Consider the following 21,140-nt stretch of genomic DNA (forward strand, 5'->3'; position numbering starts at 1 on the left):
AAGCAGATGCTCAAACTGCTGAGCCACCCAGGTGTCCCCCCCACCTTTTTTTAAAAAAGAGGGGGAATGAGGAGGAAGAGGGAGGGACAGAGGGAGAGGGAAAGAGAAAAACTTAAGTAGGCTTCATGCCTAGCATGAGCCCAAAGCAGGGCTCGATCTCACAACCATGAAATGCAGGGCTCTATCTGAATCACCCCCAATCCCTGTTTGTAGTACTTTGTTACAGTAGCCCTAAGAAACTAACAGAAGTATTCTCCACTGAGTGGCATTGGAAGTAAAACCTAAAGGAGCCAACAAAGGGAAGAATTCCAGAAAGAAGGAATGGAAAATACAAAGGCCCAGAGGCCAGAAAGGGCTTAGCAAGTTGTACAAACAGAAAGGAAATAAGTGTGTCTGGAGCATGGTGAACAAGTTGGGAGAACACTATGGCATGAGGCTTAGGGTAGGGAGTCTAAATTTAACACTAAGAAAATGGGAAGCCTTAAGCATTTTAAGACTTGTTCTGATGCAGCGGCATTTGGGTGGCTCAGTTAGTTAAGCATCCAACTCTTAATTTCAGCTCAGGGTCCGCCAACACACCTTTCCCAAACTCTTAATTTAAAGTAGGCAGCATTAGTGGAGCTATTATCAATAAACATACCCACAAATTATTTCTGACTAGTGGTGAGCAAGGCATTTCATTAGATCACGTTTCATGCATTGCACTCAATTCTGGGCATGCCATCCATGAGTGGAACATAATTGAACTAGGATATGAATGGGGTTATGAACATTTCAGAAATAGTATTAAATGGCTAAGAAACAGAGTTGCTCTGTTGGTAAGATCTGAGAAGTCCTCACAGCCCTCTGCAGAAGGACTGTCCCTTCAGAGGAGAGGAAGTACAGAAGATTGGGTGGTGTTACATACACCACAGGGTTGTAATCCTGTATGTGTAAAGCATGGTTTTGCCTTTTTAGGGGTAAGAGTGGAATCTTTATTTTTTTACACTGTACCATTTTATACCAGCTTCCATTTTTCAGAAGATCTGGCATGATATATGATTATAACAATGCTACCAGAAGAATATTTTGCATGTACAGGAGCATTCAGAACAATAGAGTATAAAGAAAATATTAAGAATACACCATATTATATTTAACAAAGCAGGAGAATACAAACATGTAAAGCTTTGTTTGGTACTATACCATAATATATATCACATTAATAATATATATCAATAGTATATTATACTATATAATATATATATAGTGTGTATATATATAGTATATATATTACATTATATAACATTTATAAGAATACCATTGAAATACTTACGTATTGTACATATGAGTTCTGTCGAGGTTTTTTTACTCCAGAAAATGTAATAAATATAATAGTTTAGATTCCCTGGGAAGTCAGCAAGTGGATTTTGGTAGGGTTTCTCTATGGTGGAGAGGACCTCATGGTTCTAGGTATTAGTGCTTGCATGAAGATCAGGGATGACCTCTGTTCTCCTTACCCCTCTCCTCTGACAGCTTCTTTATGGAATTCACATTCTAGTTTTATCCAGCCGTTAAATGTCTCTACTCCTACCCCTGGGTTGTAGATCTCTGCTGAAGCAAACCTATAACCGGGCAGGTTGTTGTACCTGCAAATTCAGCCACCACCTCAGGGACCCTCTGTAGGCCTGAGCATCATTTCTTTCTTCCATGTCACACTTTAACCTGTTTTCAAATCATTACAAAATATGCTCTTTTAATAGGTAGCCCTGACCTCTACCTGAAGGATTAAAAAACTAAGGTATTTTGTAAAGGGCATTTTAGCTAGAACCCCTTCTGTTTTTTCCCTTTCCACCTAGGAAGGTAACTCCTCCGGCACCCATCTGTTACCCAGTGGAGGCAAGGTTCCTCCTCCTGTCCAAGTCAAATCCCTCCATCTGTGCTGTTGACCTCCATTCTGTCCTGCCTCCTCAGAATCCTCCTGCATCACAAAATGTTTCTTACCTATAGTTTCAGCTATTCCCTCTAATCACTTTTTGCTCTTGGCCATCATATCTCTTACACGTTTCTCCCTTCTTTATAAAACTCTGTTGGTGAGAAAATATATCTTACGCATTGATAAAACCAACATTTTGTAGCATATTCAGGTTTACCAAACACCAATATGCTGCCAAATGAGCACTTAAGATATACATTTTACAGTGAGCTGTCATTCAGGTTAGATAACCATGCACTGGCTGAGAGCCACACCTTATATCCTTTCCAGACCTAAAAACTGTCACAAGGTCAGATATATTTTAGGTTATATACTTCAGAGAAATGCTGATTAGTTTTTCCCCTGCCCCTCCCAGATGCTGGGCTTTGGTCTATATTAATTTCATAGTTATTTATCTTCTTGTTTCTACTCCAAGCAAAGGGCATGCAGTTCCTGTGTCCTCAGCAGCCTATATAAGGCTAAACTGTTAGGAGTTGGTTTTAGATTATATACTTAGGTTCTCCCTTAGGCATGTGATTTGTCACTGGGCAAAAGGCACAGACAACTACAGTATTCTGTAACTCTTCTAAAGTCAGTAACAGACCCATGCAATAAGTGAACCTGCACAAACTTGCTCTTGGCACTTTAATCTCCATTCTTATTGCTTTGAATCATGCTGGTCTCTGAAACAATGTTGGGTCTATTTTTATATCAATAGCAGAGGTAGGATGTATGCATACAATCATTCATTCTCTGTACACTCACTAATCTATTATTTGCCAGATCTACTAGTCACTTGGGATTTAGTGGAAAAACCAGATAAACGTCCTTGCTTCATTAAGGCTCTATTTCTAGTGAACCAGTTTCATTCAATGTTGGTTTAGAGCAGCAAGCTCAGATTTGTTAGGTTTCTCTAGTTAGGAATATTTTCATATCTACATCTGGAGACGGCTTGAGTGTAATCTTGTTTCTCATTTCTTCCTCTCATAAACTGTACACTTCCTGCCATAAAACAACAACAGTTCCTGAATATACTTGTCCTGCACAGCTTATCTTGCTCTCTTTGCTTGAAATGCTCTTCTGTTTCTTCTGTACCTGAAAAACACAAAAACTTGTTACTCTTTAGGGTTCAGCTCAGATATTACCTCCTTGGTGAAGCCTTGCAGGATTGCCTCAGGCAGGATCGTTACTTCCTCTTCTGAACTCCCACAGCACTTTGTAGAACTTAACCACACTGGCTGTGATTGTTTATTAGCATGGTCACCACTTTCCTTAAATTCAAAACTTGAGAGATGGAATTGTATTTTACTTAGTTCTCTTAATGCCTGCCATTTAATAAGTACTCAATACATATATTTTTTTAAGATTTTATTTATTTATTCATGAGAGAGGCAGAGACACAGGCAGAGGGAGAAGCAGGCTCCATGCAGGGAGCATGATGCGGAACTTGATTCCGGGACTCCAGGATCATGCCCTCTGCTGAAGGCAGACACCCAACCATGGATCTACCCAGGCGTCCCACATGTTTTTACATGTGTAATTTACATATGATGATAGAGACATAGAGATGTAAACATATATATATATATTATAAAATAATTCATATACATTAAAGGAAATCTTAAAGGTTTGCAAGTCTATTTTGTTGATTACCTTATACATACAGAAAAATGCACCATCCTAATTCTAGAATTTAGAGTTATTCTTCTCCTACAAGAGTAACCATTTTTCTGATTTTTAAAAGCATGAATTTTTGAACCCTTACTTTAAAACAAAAGGATGATGAATGCTATATTTAATTGTGTGAATATATATATATTTTTAAAAAGATATTTAAAATAATTGCCATCTCTGTATCTCAGTTTTTTTTTTCACTTAAAGAGTTTGGACTTCAGATCTAATGTGAAATTTATGAATCTAATATTTAAAACTTAATGGGCTCTCCCCCTTTACTTCTTATACAACAGCGCCCTCTGATGGTGTAACATTTCCTAAAATTAATGTATTTAGTAATTAATCACAGCAGCACTTTCTAATTTGAAAACTTAAGTCGTGGCCAGGTAATTCTAGTGGTACAAAGCTTCTTAAAGCCCTTGGGAGTTGATCATGTGCTGCTTTGTGAAAGCCAACAGAGGATACCAGAATCTTTTTTTTTTTTTTGATACCAGAATCTTTGATGCAACATTTAACTGTTGCTTGACAAAACATGTTATTTCTTGATTTACTGTAATGTTTTAGATGTTTCAAGGGCAGGATATGTCTACCTTTGTTTTAGCAGTAGAGGAGAGAATATTTTGTTTTTGTAGAATTTTGGTAATTTAGAGTGTGTTTTCCTCTCTAAGGCTCATGGTCTTTGGTCAGAGTTACTGAGCACTGCACAGTTATTGGAGAGGGTGCATGAGTCCATTTTCTTGCCCAGCATATACTGTTTTTTCAAATGTAATTAGATACTGTTGTGTATTCCTTTATTACCAATATTAAATTTATATTAGCTTCCCTTGTATATTTTCCCAAGCACTGACTATTAAAAAAGAATATGTATGCAAATTCTAACATTAACAAGCGAATTTCCTACATAAAAATGAGAGGAATCCTTGATTAAAGAATTGAACTACATTCATGTAACAATTATTTATGAAGTATCTTATACAGGTACACTGTGGTAGCTATTGTGTTCTTGCCTTTCTAATGATCCTTTTATAAATACAAGAGACTAGATAGTCTAACTTTTTTCTACAGTGGACTTCCCCATATCACTATCACTCCTTTTCTTGTCTTTCCCTCATATCATTTTCTCTTTAAATAAATATTTATTTCTAATAGTCTACTTTTTAAGTTTAGGGGGAGTTTACCGAAAAAGTATAGAAGGAGGGAATACAGTTCTCTCTTCTGGTTTAATATGGACAGGATGGTGTTTAAAGAACAGTGTCTCACTACATAGAATGATTATTTTGTTTGAAGGATATATTTGAGGAATCTTCTACTTTCCTTGTTAAAATGGAAACTACACCTGCTAAGGTTAGCAATGAAGAAAACATAAAATTTGTTAGCTATGATCATATCTGGGTGGATAAATCAAACTAAGTGTAATACTGAGTTTTCTAAACTGAAAAGCTACTGAGTTATGGTGTGATTTTTTTTTATTAGTGCCTAATTAAATGAGTTAAAAAATAGTATGTAGAATTTTGAGTCAGGCCAGTGGGAAGTCCAATATTGTACATATTCTTCAGTTTAACTGTTAGTAAACGGCTGGGGCATATGTCCTTTGTTTTATAAATTTGGAGAAAGATACTGTTAACGTTTCCTGCTTAAGGTTGCAGCTGGTAGTCAGCTCTCTGTACAAGTGTGTTATAGTGAAAAATCAGACTGGGTTTTATCAGAGGTAGGAATGGGTGGGGGATAAAAGCATGTGAAAAAATTGTATTTGATTTTTATTTTTTGGTTATGTTATCTTGGACAAGTTATCTGACCTCTCTGAGTATCAGCAACCTTTTTGTAGAACTAGTATAATAGAAAGTGCTCCAAAGAGTACTTGGGAAGATGATGTAATCTGTACAAAGCACCACCATGGTACCAGGCATGTAGTTGGTGCTCTGTGTTACTTGCCTTCCCTTTTCTCCTGCACCCCCAAATTGCCACCAAAACTGTGTCTAATAGGTGTAATGTTCTCATAGGCTTTTCTGGATGTGAACTTTTTCTTGAACAGTCCAGGTAATAATTTTTGCCACAATAGATTCTATTTAAAGGATATTCTCTGTTCCTTTTTGCCTACACATTCTTACGAATCTCCTCTACACGGTGAAGGGGAGAAGTATCTCTTAAAATTTCTTGGACATTTTCAAAAGAATTGCTGTATGTGATTAGAGGTGTGTTTCATTTGTGAGGTCATGTATTGTTGCTTTTACAGCGCTATAATTTGTTTTAGTTACTTCAGTAAGCCAATTGCAAAAATAAAAGTTCCAGACTCTACTTCTAACTTGTGACCTTGGCAAAGTCACTTGACCTCTTTGAGCCCAGTTTCTTCATTTGAACAACACAGATCAAATGATTTCTTTTTTTTTTTTTTTTTTGATCAAATGATGTCTAAAGCCCTTGTCCCCTTTCATGTTGTGATTTATAAAATTTCTTTATTCAGGAACACAGAGCTGAAAATGGTATGTGGGTGCCAGTTCTCAACGGCAGAGGGCACACTGCCCCTGGTGTGCTGGGCTCTCAGGTGTCAGAAACTATCTGCAGTTATATCCTTGATGGTAGGAAGGAGCCAAGAAAATTCTGCAAATTAATATTTTGCAAAGGAGATTTCACAGCCTGTTTCTAACTATTTAATATTTAGGTGAAACACACACACACACACAAAAGAGAGAGATTTCAGCATTCCAAAGGTACTTCTTATAATTATATGAAGAAGTTTTTTTTTTTCTTCTGTGAAAGCTTTATCATCTCCTTCCACCTTATTTACCGCATCTAAGTACTCCATGCTTAGGACTGGTTTGCAAATGAGATGGAGAGGAGAACTAACATTTACTGAGTACTTATTATATATTAGAAACTCTACCTGTACTTTAGGTACATTTTCTCTAATCCTCATAGCAATCCTTTATGTGTTATTCTTATTTTATATAGGAAGATACTGGGCTCAGGGAGAAGTTAAATGACTTGCTTGAGGCCTCACAATAGAGGTTCAAGTTCAGGTCTGTTAATTTGCAAACCTGCCTTCTTTCTACCATACCAGAATTCTTCCCTTTTCCTCCCAATTTAAACAATTAGGGATGAATTACTAGGAGCAGGAGTGGCCAGACAGTGGTCACACATACAAATTTGGCTTTCTCTGGTTCTAAAGTTCTGGTGACCCTTAAAATTCTAGATGAAAGCTTTTCCTCTGGCAAGAATTTTTTAGTATTTATGTTTAACATGCTATATACAAACACATAGCCATGTTTGCTTAGATTGGACTATTGAAATACCTTTTTTTGTGGGCTGCTTTTTAAGGGTATAACAATATCTCATTTTACAAGAAGCCTGGTTTCTGAAGTCAATAGATAAGGTGAAAATCACTACAGCGGAATAATCTTTGAGAATCCCACAGTAAGGTATCTTGTTAGAGAGCCATGTCCCTCCTTTCTTTAAGTCCAGCACAGCCAGTCTTTCCTTCTTTGGTGAAACAGACAATGGATTTTCCTGTTGAGCTTCAAATGATGAGGCTGGCTTGTATTTAGGGGCCATGTTAGGTGGTAATGCACATCTTTAAAACCTGACTCTTATTCAGCATGGCGAGATGCTTACAGTATTAGAGGCACTCTGAAACTTAGATTAAAAGAAAGAATAGCAGATTCATCTTCTATTTGGGGGATTAGGCTAACTCAGTTGTTGTTAAAACTTTAGCTGTACATTGGAATCACAGATTACTGGGTTCTCTCCACAGTTTCTGACTCAGTAGGTCGGATTCGGCCAGAGCATTTGCATTTTTTAACAGATTCCCAGGTGATCTGATTCTGCTTTCTAGGGACCTCTTATGGAGGACTGCTGTATCAACTGAATGGAGGCAAGTGGAACCACTTGTCTATCTTCCCTCCACTGTCTATTTCTCTTGCTCTCTTATCTTTAGGTGAATGGGTATAGTTGAATTCATTTAAATTAAATGTAGGTGTTGTGGGTCAGCTAACACTTTATCCCATTGCTTAGCTTACTTCTTGGCCCAGAATAAGAACTTGACAATTCAATAGATGCTTATTGAATGAGTGATTGATTATATATGTTGAATTAACATATAAATTGGAGGAGGATTTTTAGCACGTGGACATCATTATTATATACCTGTTCTATACAAACTATTTTTTATACTGAGGTAGGTAGTCTTTAGATTAGAATAGCTTATATTTTAGGACTATATTGATGATCATGGACATCAGGAAGTATGCAATTAGTGCAGTTTTGAGAAACTTGCATTATGGGACCTCTGAAATAATGTGAAGTGTGTGGATGGAAGTGCGTGTGAAGAATCCCATCTGTTTTAGAATGGCCTAGAGAAGTCTTACAGAACCTGGTTTTGGTCTGAACCAGACAGTTTAATATCTGGAGCAGCATTGGGTTACTGGATCTGCCCTAGACCAGATGGAGCATTTTCATTTTACTTCTGTCTCTCCAGAGTACTGGGGAGATTCAGCTTCATGATCCTAAAAGTTCAGTGGGGCTCTGTACTATGGTATAACACTGTAAATTCAGGTAGTTGCTCATGAATGTTTACCATGTTGTAGGATTTGATATATTATATTATATTATATTATATTATATTATATTATATTATATTTTTTTAAATATTAAGCCTTTTATTTATTTATTCATAAGAGGCACAGAGAGAGAGAGGCAGAGACACAGGCAGAAGGAGAAGCAGGCTCCATGCAGGGAGCCCGATGTAGGACTCAATCCTGGGTCTCCAGGATCACACCCTAGACTCAAGGCGGCGCTAAACCACTGAGCCACCGGGGCTGCCCGATAATTATATTTTAAATGGTGAGTTTATTGGGATACCTGGGTAGCTCAGTGGTTGACTGCCTTCAGCTTGGTGCATGATCCTGAGGTCCTGGGATTGAGTCCTGCATCAGGATCCCTGCAAGGAGCCTGCTTCTCCCTCTGCCTTTGTCTCTGCCTCCATCTCTGTGCCTCTCATGAATAAATAAATAAAATCTTAAAAAAAAAATGGTGAATTTATTAAGGGAAGGGTAAAAAAGAAATCTCAAAAATTTAAGGTTCTTTTGTTTTAAGCTTAAAATTATTGTGTCATTTTTATCATTTGGACGTGTTTTATATTGTCTTGCAAAGTCTCCATATCCTGTATTTTGTCTCTTTCAGTATAGATTAAATTTTCTTCCTTTAAATTCATCTTACTTCAAAAAAAATAAATTCACTTATTTTTTTATGCTGAAATATTTTCAAGTAAATTGCAGACAGTAGGGTATTTCTAAATCCTTCAATATACAGCTATAAAATAGAAAAACATTTCCTTATGCAGCCACTATATGATCACTCCTAACAGAATTAACAAGTCATTAGTATCATCTAATACTTAGTCCATATTCAAATTAACCTAATTGTCTCTAAATTATCAGTTGTATCATTTGTGCAAACCAGGATACAGCCTGGACTCATGCATTCCATCTGGTTATTTTGTTCCTTAAAGTTTATGTATTTATCATGACATTGCCTTACCATTGTCTTATCACACATTTGGATTTGTCTGCCTATGCAAAGTGTCTTTAGCTTGTTCTTCTACCCTGTGTATTTCCTGGAAACAGGAAATTAGATGTAAAAGAAATTAGATCTGAAGGCTGGAAAAAGATACAGGTTGAACAATTTTGACATGATTTTATCATAGGTGAAATTTACTTTGTGTTAAACTACATGAGGAGGTGCATAATCCATGCCTGCCCCACTGTCAGTGATGCTAATTTTTATCACTAGATTCAGGTGATGACAGCCTGATCCTTCCATTGTAAAATTACATTTTGCCCTTTTAACAAGAGAGTACTCTCCATGGTATTACTTTTGGTCCTCATTTTCCTGTCATTCATTCTCCTAATGCTTTTAACATCATGTGGTAATTCTTGCCCAAATCACTAATTTCATAAGGGCTTGCAAAACCATCATTTGTCTAGTTCTGTCATTCCTTCTGCTTTAGCTGACATTTAATTAAACAGAGCTCTTTTTCATTAACTGGGACTCTTTGGTACCTTGAAACACAATTCTATTGGAAGGGCAGGTTACATATTATTTACTTTTGTATTCCCAAGTTAGGAGTTGGTTTAATAGACACCTTAAATAGTGGCAAATGACAATACATTTTGCTTTTGCTTTTTTGATATCCTTCTGAACTAGTAGATTTTTGTGAAATGAGTGTTCCAGTCAGCTACTACAGTCATTATTCTTTTTGTTTTGTTTGCTTTTAAAGATTACTTATTTATTTATTTATTCATGAGAGACACAGAGAGAGTGACAGATACATAGGCAGAGGGAGAAGCAGGCTCCTTGCAGGGATCCTGATGTGGGACTCAATCCCAGGACCCTGGGGCCACGACCCGAGCCAAAGGTAGACGCTCAACCACTGAGCTACCCATGTGCCCCGTCACTGTTCTTTTTATGTTCAATTTGTTTTATGTTCAGTTTATTAAATCGAGCCAATGATAGTCCTTTATAGTTGACTCCTATGTCCTTTAGACATAACTCCGTTAATTTTTGAGCACTTCCTTGCTTTCTTGCACAGCAAGATGCTGTCATCACCCGAATCTAGTGATAAAAATTAGCTTTGTGATTATTTTTGTAACATAGGTTGATTGTAGTTTCTTTGTCCTCAAATGCCAGTGAGCCACTAACAAGCCCTAGTTCCTTGTGGGGGATGAGTTAAACACCAAAATCCTGGTCCTTGAAATGTCAATTGTTAATGAGGTGACAGTGTTCATAGACCTTTTCAGTGTTTTTTTTTTAAATTTAACTCTGTTTAAATTCAATTAATTAAAAAAAATAAATTCAATTAATTAACATATAGTGTATTGTTTCAGAGAGAGAGTTCAGTGGCTCATCAGTTGCATATAACACCAAGTGCTCATAACATCATGTGCCCTCCTTAATGCCCTTCCCCTCCAGCAACCCCAACTTGTTTCCTTTTAAGAATCTCTTATGGTTTGTCTCCCTCTCTGATTTTGTCTTATTTTATTTTTCCCTCCCTTCCCCTATGATCCTCTGTTTTGTTTCTTAGAGTGTTGTTGTTGTTGTTTTAAGATTTTATTTGAGAGAGAGAGAACAGGAGTGAGGGGGTAGCAGAGGCAGAGGGAGAAGTGGACTTCTTGCTGAGCAGAGAGCCCAATGCTGTATCCTGGGACCCTGAGATCATGACCTGAGCCAGAGGCAGATGCTTAACCAACTGAGACACCTGGGCGCCCCTTCAGTAGTCTTTTTAGTCCTTGAATTTTGATATTGAAAGTTTGCATAATGAAAATTCAGATTGGGAGGGATATCTGTATTTTAAAAAAAGAATTTATTTATTTATTTGAGAGAGAGAGAGCACACACAAGCAGGGAGGGGTAGGGGCAGAAGGAAAGGGATAAGCAGATTCCCCACTGACCAGGGAGCCCAGTGTAAGGCCAGGACCCTGGGATCATGACCTGAGCTTAAGGCAGATGCTCAACCAACTGAGCCACCCAGGACCCCCAGGGATATATGTATTTTTAAAGTTAATGGATTCATATCTCTGTTTCCAAATCAGTTTTTTTTTTATTTTTATTTTTTTATTTATTTATGATAGTAACAGAGAGACAGAGAGAGAGAGAGAGGCAGAGACACAGGCAGAGGGAGAAGCAGGCTCCATGCACCGGGAGCCCGACGTGGGATTCGATCCCGGGTCTCCAGGATCGCGCCCTGGGCCAAAGGCAGGCGCCAAACCGCTGCGCCACCCAGGGTTCCCTCCAATTCAGTTTTAACATTACTGTGTTTTTAAGTAGCTCCTTGATTTTATAATTGTTATTTTTTCTCTTATGCTGAAAATCTTGAGTACTGATAAGTTTTTTATTGTTGTTCTGTAATGATTTTATTTATTTATTTGAGAGAGAGAGCATGCATAAGTGGGGGGGGAGGGGCAGAAGGAGAGGGAGAAGCAGACTCCCCACAGAGCAGGAGCCCAACATGGGGCTGAATCCTAGGACTCTGAGATCATGACCTGAGTTGAAGGCAGACACTTAACCAACTGAGATGCCCAGATGCCCCTGTTTTTGTTTTTTTGTTTCTAAGCAGATTTCACACCCAATGTGGAACTTGAACTCATGACCCTGAGATTAAGAGTTGCATGTTCTACAGACTGAGCCAGCCAGGTTCCCCTAGCACTATTTTATCTTATAATATAAAGAAAGTAATTTAAAAATAAAGTGCCAATATTACTACTGCAGCTAAAATCAAATAAAGTTTAAAAAGTTTTGTGATTATTTTTGTAACATAGGTTGATTTTAATGGAAAAATAAACTTAATTACTTTTTTGTTGATCTCATTTAATTATTTTCCTCTGAAATTGGTCTGTTTTGTTTTTGTCATAGGTTGATCATTTTGGATTTGCTGTTGATAAAACTTTTAAACAGCGGTACCTAATTGCTGATGAACACTGGAAGAAAGATGGTGGGTCAATACTTTTCTACACTGGTAATGAAGGGGACATTATCTGGTTTTGCAATAATACGGTATGTGCAAATTCCAATGCTCAATTTGCCTTTTATTATGGCAAACTGGAAAAAAATGTTTTGTAGTATATATGACCAAATATTACTATAATTAATTGTGAAGCTCTTTAAAAAATAACAGATAAAGCTCAGTAATAATAGGAAAATGGCAGAAGTATATCAATGGGAAGATCACAAAAGAATGAATCCAGATATCCACTAAGCCTGTGTGTTTTGCCTCAAAGAATTATACATGAAAAGAATGAAATATTATTTTTGGATAATTGAGTCTTAGATTTTTTTTTTATCCCAGCTTATTTCTAGAGTGAATAAGGATATGAGGGACATGGGAATAAGAATGTTATTGCATATAGATGTTTTTGGTTTATTTGTTTTGGTTATGATCTCTACAATACACAGGGCATGAATTTCTGGTCAGTGTTGTATATTCAGTCTAAAACTATGCTAAGCATATAGTCGGTGCTCAATATGTATCTCTTAAATGAATAAATGAATGAAACCTGAACAAAGCCAGAGCAAATAAAAAAAAAACAAAACCCAGCAAGTTTGATTATTAAGTAGGAATGAAGAGAGGTAAAGTTGTAGCTATATTTTAATTTAATTTTCCTAAGTTCTATTTTTCTTATATTTGTGAGGGTTAAAAAATAGTGTAGATGTTAGCTTGCTTCCTTGACTATACATTCTATCATCTTTTATGATAACACTTAAACATATTAACATTTAATTTAGGAGGACACTTGCAAGGAAGAAATTTTCCTTTTTTATGTTCCAAAGCTATGATTAGAAAATACCAACTTTCTACTAAAAAGCTAGTCTGCGAATTACCTTAAAGTGAAGACTGAATCATATTTTCTCTACTGCCAGTGTTTGGCATGGTGCCTGGTATTCAGGAGGTCTCAGTAAATGTTTGTTGAAAGCAAAGGTATGAATCCAATTATGCTGTACTGCATTTCCCATTTCTGATTATTTGCTTAGGAATGTTGAGTTTAAATATATTAGTTGAAAATAAAATAATTCCCTGAGATGGGGATCCCTGGGTGGCGCAGCGGTTTGGCGCCTGCCTTTGGCCCAGGGCGCGATCCTGGAGACCCGGGATCGAGTCCCACGTCGGGCTCCCGGTGCATGGAGCCTGCTTCTCCCTCTGCCTGTGTCTCTGCCTCTCTCTCTATCTGTGTGTGACTATCATAAATAAATAAAAATTAAAAAAAAAAAAAATTTAAAAAAAAAAATAAAATAATTCCCTGAGAAATGAGATCCTAGGATGCCTGTTTCTCTTAGATTAGTGACAAATGAAGTTAGGGTTTATTTTCCATCAGATTCTTGCTAACTTTTTCTATGAAACAACTGAGACTGCTTTAGCTTTTTTTTTTACTTTCTCTTATGTGACTTCCCATTTATGCCAAGGCCATGGGGCAGCTTCTCCTATCCAGTTCAGTTATCCAGTTATTTTTCCAACTCCTCCTCCTCCTCTTCTTTTCTTTTCCTTTCCTCTTCTTTTCTTTTCCTTTCCTCTTCTTTTCTTTTCCTTTCCTCTTCTTTTCTTTTCCTTTCCTCTTCTTTCCTTTCCTTTCCTTTCCTTTCCTTTCCTTTCCTCTCCTTTTTTCTTTTCTTTTCTTTTCTTTTCTTTTCCTTTTCTTTCTTTCTTTCTTTCTTTCTTTCTTTCTTTCTTTCTTTCTTTCTTTCTTTCTTTCTTTCTTTCGAGGGATAGAGAGTGGGAGGGGAGAAGCAAAGGGAGTGGAGAGAGAATCTTAAGCAGGCTCCACATTCAGTGTGGAGCCTAACATAGAGCTTGATTTCACAACCCTGAGATCATGACCTCAGCCTAAATCAAGAGTTGGACATTTAACTGACTGAGCCACCCAGGTGCCCCCCTCCTTTTCTTCTTTACTATAGATAGGCAGTTGTTCCTGCCTCCACTGCTCTGACAGACACTGAAATTTAAGGCTTGCCTCAAAAGTGGTAGAGAGGAAAAGCTGTACAGTGTAGGTAGCAGTTCCAGGGAAGTGGCTAGAGGTAGATCCTTAGAAAGATCCTGGCTTTTTCCCAGCCCTAGACACCTCCTTAGGAGTATGTACTAAAATGTCCTGGTTTCATTTTCACATATTCTGGACCTTCATCTATTAAGAGACAGTATAGCAGAATGGTCAAGAGCAATAGACTGATAAGTACTGATAAGGATTGAATTCCGCTTTTGCTGTTATGCTGTATGACTTTGGGTGGTTTCTAATTCTGTACCTCAGTTTTCTTATCTGCTAAATGGATGTATTAATAATAATCTGGTTCATAGAGTTGTTATAAGGACTAAATAAGAATTAGGAACTCAGGTCAATGCAATAATATTATTAAATGTTAATATATTACACCTCTTCTGAAAAACACAAACACCCTGAAATAGATGTAGGCAAATAATCACTTATTATAATGTAAATCAGTTTTATTAAATTGCTTCCTTTCAAAACCTGAGGTCAGCTCCCCAGAGGTCTGGCTATTTTCATAGGTGTTCCTTACCTTTAAGAAGTTCATAGTCTGGCTAGGGTAAGACACACATGTAAGCAAATACTACAACACAGTAATAGAGATCTGTGCCTAGCACAGTGCTGTTGAAAGGCAGGAGTGATCAGCAGTGCCAAAATGGCAGGCAGAGGAGGGCATGCTTAAGCTGGCTGTTATAGGATCTGCACATAAACAGCAGGGAATGGGCAAGGTGTTAAGAGAGAAAGTGAGGGTTAGTGAAACCATCACAGGTAACAGGTAAATTCTCCATCATTACATGCATACAGCTCTTTTAATTGTTCATTTACTGATCAAAATGAGGAAAACCTTTTAGAAGTTCTTAGTTGTTAGGGAACAGCAGTTCATTAAAAGACAAGTGTGCCCTAGGAATGATAAATAGTTTTAATCTGTGCTAAATCTAAATTTAATCGATTGATGTTGACTGCCTAGAGTGCTTTGTCCAGAAGGATTCTGAGGGCATCCCTTGAGGTAAGTGAAAAAAATGCAGTGACTGATTAATGACCAGCATTAAGTGTGGACATAAGGAGATCGAACAGCACTTGATAATTTTTTTTTTTAATTTTTATTTATTTATGATAGTCACACAGAGAGAGAGAGAGGCAGAGACATAGGCAGAGGGACAAGCAGGCTCCATGCACCGGGAGCCCGACATGGGATTCGATCCGGGGTCTCCAGGATCGCGCCCTGGGCCAAAGGCAGGCACTAAACCGCTGCGCCACCCAGGGTTCCCGCACTTGATAATTCTGCTGTGAAGTCAGACAGCCAGTGCTCGGATCTTGGCTCTGCCACTTTCTAGCTGTGTGACTGTCACAGGATATTTAAACTACTCTGCCTCGGTGTCCTTGTCTCTAAAATGGGGATAATAAAACTGCCTATCTCCTAGATTGTTGGCATAATTAAATGAATTAATATATATGAAGTATTTAGAACAGTGCCTGACACATTGCAAATACTCTCTTATTAGCTGTTGTTAGCTATTATGTATTTTCAAGTAAATAAGATTAATATAAAACCCAATGGAGTTCAGTATGCTTATTTATATTGTTTTTCTTTTATGTTGTAAATATTTACAAGTAGGAAGCTAACTTAAATATCCTCAGTTCTGGGCAGCCCTGGTGGTGTAGTGCTGCCTTCAGCCCAGGGTGTGATCCTGGAGACCCAGGATCAAGTCCCATGTCAGACTCCCTGCATGGAGCCTGCTTCTCCCTCTACCTGTGTCTCTGCCTCTCTCTCTCTCTCTCTCTCTCTGTCTGTCATGAATAAATAAATAAAATCTTAAAAAAAAAATATCCTCAGTTTTTTCCTAGCTGTTTGGTACACAGTGCAATTTGAAGACTATTTTCAACACAATATTGATTCCACAGGTAGAGTATTAGAATAAGGAGAGTTGGAATGACTGGTATTTGAGTGACTTGGGCTTATTTTTAATTGTTTCACTCTAATATAGTGTAAGATTGATGTGTATTTATCTGTAGAACAAATATAAATTGTGCAGCTTCTCAGAACTCTTTTGGTTTGGTTTAACGTTCATTTTATATGAGTTGCCAAAAGGTTCAATGACTTTTTTCACATCCTAATTTTTATCCTATGGATTTGTAAATGTTTCCTAGGGGTTCATGTGGGATGTGGCTGAGGAAATGAAGGCTATGTTGGTGTTTGCAGAACATCGATACTATGGAGAGTCCCTACCTTTTGGTAACAACTCATTCAAGGTGAGTACAGGCATACCTTGTTTATTGCACTTCATTATACTTCACAGATCATGTTTATTTGCAAACTGAAGGTTTGTAGCAACTCTGTGTTGAGCAAGTCAATCAGTGCCATTTTTCTAGCAGTATTTGCTTCCTTTGTGTCTCTGTCATTTTGTTAATACCTGTAATATGTTAAACTTTTTCATTATTATTGTATTCGTTATGGTGATTTGCGATCGGTCATCTCTTAGATGCTCACATAAGATGGCAAAGTTAATTGATAAGTAATGTATATGTTTTGACTGCTCCACCGACCAGCTATTCCCTCATCTCTTTCCCTCTCCTCAGGCCTCCTTATTCCCTGAGACACAAAAATATTGAAATTAGGCCAATTAATAATCCTACAATGGCCTCTAAGTGTTCCAATGAAAAGAAGAGTTGCACATCTCTCACTTTAAATAGTAAGCTAGAAATATTAAGCTTAGTGAAGAAGGCATGTTGAAAGCTGAGAGAGGCCAAAAGCAAGGCCTCTTGTGCCAGTCATTCAGCCAGGTTGTGAATGCAAAGGAAGACTTCTTGAAAGAAAATAAAGGTGCTACTCCAGTGAATATACAAATGACAAGAAAGTGAGACAGCATTATTGTTAATATTGGAGAAAGTTTGAATAGTCTGGATAGAAGATCAAATTAGCCACAATTTCCACAATTAGATCAATTTCCCTCGAGCCAAAGCCTAATCCAGAGCAAAGCCCTAACTCTCTTCAATTTGATGAAGGCTGAGGGAAGTGAGAAAGCTGCAGAAGAAAAGTCTAAAGCTAGCAGAGGCTGATTAATGAGGTTTAAGGAAAGAAGCCATCTCCATAACATAAAAGTGCGAGGTGAAGCAGTTAAATGCTGATGTAGAAGCTGCAGCAAGTTATCTAGAAGATCTGAGATAATTCATGAAGGTGGTTACACTAAACAATAGATTTTCAATATAGACAAAACAGCTTTTTGTTAAAAGGGGATGCCATCTAGGAGTTTCATTGCTAGAGAGGAAAAGTCAATGCCTGGCTTCAAATCTTCAAAAGGATGGCCTGATTTTCTTGTTAGGGGTTAATGTAGCTTGTAACTTTAATTTGAAGCCAATGCATGTTTACCATCCCGAATATCCTAGAGCCTTATAGAATTTTACTTACAAAGTAGACTTTGTGCTATATAAATGGAAGAACAAAGCCTGGATGACTACACATCTGTTTACAACATGGTTTACTGAATATTTTAAGCCCACTGTTGAGACCTACTGCTCATGAAAGAAGTTCTTTGAAAATATTATTGCTCATTGACAATACACCTGGTCACCTATGAGCTCTGATGGAGATGTACAATAAGATGAATGTTGTTTTCATGTCTGCTAATACAGCATCCATTATGCAGCCAATGGATCAAGGAGTCATTTTGACTTTCAAATCTTATTTAAGAAATACATTTTGTAAGGCTATAGATGCCATAGAGAGTGGGTCCTCTGATCTGGGCAAAGTCAATTGAAAACCTAGAAAGGATTCAATCCTAGATACTGTGAAGAACATTCAGGATTCATGGGAAGGATTCAAAATATCAAAATTAACAGGAATTTGGAAGAAGTAGTTTCAAATCCTTGTGGATGCTGAGGGGTTAAAGACTTCAGTGGAGGATATAACAACATGGGACGCCTGGGTGGCTTAGCAATTGAGTGTCTGCCTTTGCCTCCAGAATTCCGGGATCAAGTCCCACATGGGGCTCCTGCATGGAAGCCTGCTTCTCCTCCCTCTGCCTTTGTCTCTGCCTCTCTCTGTGTCTCTCATGAATAAATAAATAAAAGCTTTTAAAAAAAAATGGATATAACAACAGATGTGATGGAAGCAGCAAGAGAACTAGAATTACAAGTGGAGCCTGAAGATGTGACTGAATAGCTCCAATATCATGATAAAGCTTGAATGGATGAAGAGTTGCTTCTCATGGATAAGCAAAAAAAGTGGTTTCAGGAGATGGAATCTACTGCTAGTGAAGATTCTGTGAAGATTGTTGAAATGACAACAATGAATGTAGAAAATTATATAAACTTAGTTGGTAAAACAGTTATAGGGTTTGAGAGGATTGATCAATTTTGAAAGAAATTCTGTGGGTAACGTGCTGTTGAACAGCATCACATGCTAAGAGAAAGCATATTCATGAAAGGAAGAATCAATCAATGTGGCAGGCTTCATTGTTGTTTTATTTTTAAGACTTTGCCACAGCCACCCTAGGCTTCAGCAACCACCACCCTGACCAGTCAGCGGCCATCAACATTTAGGCAGGATCCTCTACTGGTAAAAAGATAAAAGCTCAGAAAACTTACTGAAGGCTCAAATGATGGTTAGCATTTTTTATCAGTAAAGTACTTTTAAATTAAGGTATGTACATCTTTTTAGAAATAATACTAATGCACTTAATAGACTACAGTATAGTGTAAACATAACTTTTATGTACACTAGGAAACCAAAATAGTCATTGGACTCGCTTTATTGCGATATTCACTTTATTGCAGTGGTCTGGAAGTGAACCTGCAATATCTCTGAGGTATGCCTGTATACTTTTTATTTTTAAGTTTAAAAGGTTTTTGGGTTTTTTTTTTTTTTTTAAGTTTAAGATACTACTTGTTCTAATAACATGTCCCACTCTAAGAAATGATAGCTTTAACTTGAACAGCTTGAAATTTCAAAAATTTGTATTTAATCTTTTCTTTTTATATGCAATCAAACAGATTAAGCCTTTCTTAAACCATAATATTATCATTTCTAATGTTAATCAGTCTTTTAACTCCGTGTGATGAGGCTAGCCTTCACCAGCAAAATCTTAAGGAATGGCTGCAGAGACTATGGAGGGAACTTCTCATTGTTTCAAAAATGTCACTAAATCATTCTGCTTTATAAGTTATACACTTAAATTACTGGGTCTACCACAGAGAAAAATATAATGAGTACTCAAATATTTAATAAGGTATTTTTCAATATAGTAAGAATAAATTATCCCTGTTTTGGGAGTCCAACCGGCCACTTAGATTCCCTTGTGGCCTTTCCTGAGCTCACAAGGAGCTTTGGCCTTGACCATAGACTCTACCTAATAAAAAGTGTACTTTTTCCTTAACTAAGTCACTCATGTACTACCTTTGTGATTCTGGGTATATGAATTTGCCATCTGCACTATTACCTACATAATATTTTTCTCTAAACAACTAACTTTTCAAACTTTGTATTACCTTAACCAAGGGCTTTATGGACTAGGTATGTTTTTTTCTAAATTACATTAAAACAAGTATTAAATTTAAAAAGATTGTGTATTATCTAAGATCAGCTATCCTTTTGGGGAACTCTGAGTCAAAAGAACTTGGGGACAGTAATTTTCTAGGCTGCCTATTTTTTTTTTTTTTTTTAAAACATTTATTTATTCATGAGAGACGCAGAGAGGGGCAGAGACACAGGCAGAGGGAGGAGCAGGCTCCATGCAGGGAGCCCGACGTGGGACTCGATCCAGGGTCTCCAGGATCACGCCCTGGGCTGAAGGCGGCGCTAAACCGCTGAGCCACCCGGGCTGCCCTAGGCTGCCTATTTTGAAAGGAGTTTTAATTTTTGTTCTCAAAGGCTTTATTAGCTCATGTTATAAATAAATAAAATAAATAAAAAGTCCTTGTGTTGTAAATGAAAGCAGAACAATTTGGTGATATGTGTGCCACATGGTGATACCGCATGGGAAACTCAATTCTTTAGTTTATTATTCTGCATAATTATCTGATTAGAGGAGTTGATGAGTTCTGAAACCATTGGAAAGTAGCTTATTGCAGGCAAAAACGTAATATCCTCTCCTAGATCCCTTTGATTCATACTTTGTTAGCAAAATGGAGCTAAGGGTTCTCTTTGATAACCTTCTTTCTCTTCATGTGCTCACAGATTTTGTCAGTAGCTTAGGAGATAATATTACAAATATGTGAGGATTAGAAAAAAATCACACTCAACCATATATGGTGCCATGAAAGCTGGAAGTAAAAGATTAGTGACAGACAGACAATGAGAAAGGAGGTAAGAGGTCAGAAAATCTGCATCTTGGATAAGGAGTAAGGTTAAAGGAGTAGGTGACATACATAGGAAAGAGGAAAGATGAGAACTATGTGATTTTTGAATGTGCCAAATGATGGACAAAGTCAAACAGAGTGGTAAGACCAAAGCATGAAGATCAAATAGGGTAGCCTAATAGGTATATAGCTGGACTATTTACCTATTGCTATGTAACAATTTACTTCAAACCTCAGTGACTTAAAACAGCGATTGACATTTATTGTCTCATAGTTCCTATGGGTAAGGAATTAAGAGTGGCTCAGCTAGGAGGTTCTTTTTCAAGGGGTCTCATGAGGTTGAGATGTCAGCTGGTGCTAATAGTTATCTGAAGGCCTGACTGCTGCCAGAGAACCCTCTCCACTATAAGGAGAATCCATATGAGTGACAAAATGTTGCAGGGTGTTAGCAAGAGGCTGCAGTTTGTCTCTTCCTAGGTTTCTCGAAAGCCTTACTTGAGTGGCCTCATGACAAAGTAGCTGGCTTTCCTCAAAATTAGTAATCCAACAGAGCAAGGTGGAAACTGCTTGTGATTATTATGACTTAACATTGGAAGCCACATATCACTTCTGACACATTTTGTTGGTTAGAACCAAGTTACTAAGTCCAGTCCAAGTTCAAAGAGAGAAGACTTAGACTTTTAAAGGAAATACTTTATT

General features: G+C 37.4%; 1 protein-coding gene across 3 annotated transcripts in view; it reads left to right on the forward strand.

The window, feature by feature from the left end:
* The window catches only part of LOC112642100 (prolylcarboxypeptidase), a 65,714-nt gene that overhangs the window by 21,517 nt on the left and 23,057 nt on the right, over window positions 1-21,140 (forward strand). For all 3 annotated transcript variants that reach the window (XM_025419497.3, XM_025419498.3, XM_035704226.2), the window contains 2 exons: window positions 12,031-12,171; window positions 16,296-16,397. In XM_025419497.3, the coding sequence (XP_025275282.1) occupies window positions 12,031-12,171; window positions 16,296-16,397 (243 nt within the window). The remainder of the gene's footprint in view (window positions 1-12,030; window positions 12,172-16,295; window positions 16,398-21,140) is intronic.

The sequence above is a fragment of the Canis lupus genome, chromosome 21, assembly GCF_003254725.2.
Source record: "Canis lupus dingo isolate Sandy chromosome 21, ASM325472v2, whole genome shotgun sequence".
Classification (NCBI taxonomy): Eukaryota; Metazoa; Chordata; class Mammalia; order Carnivora; family Canidae; genus Canis; species Canis lupus.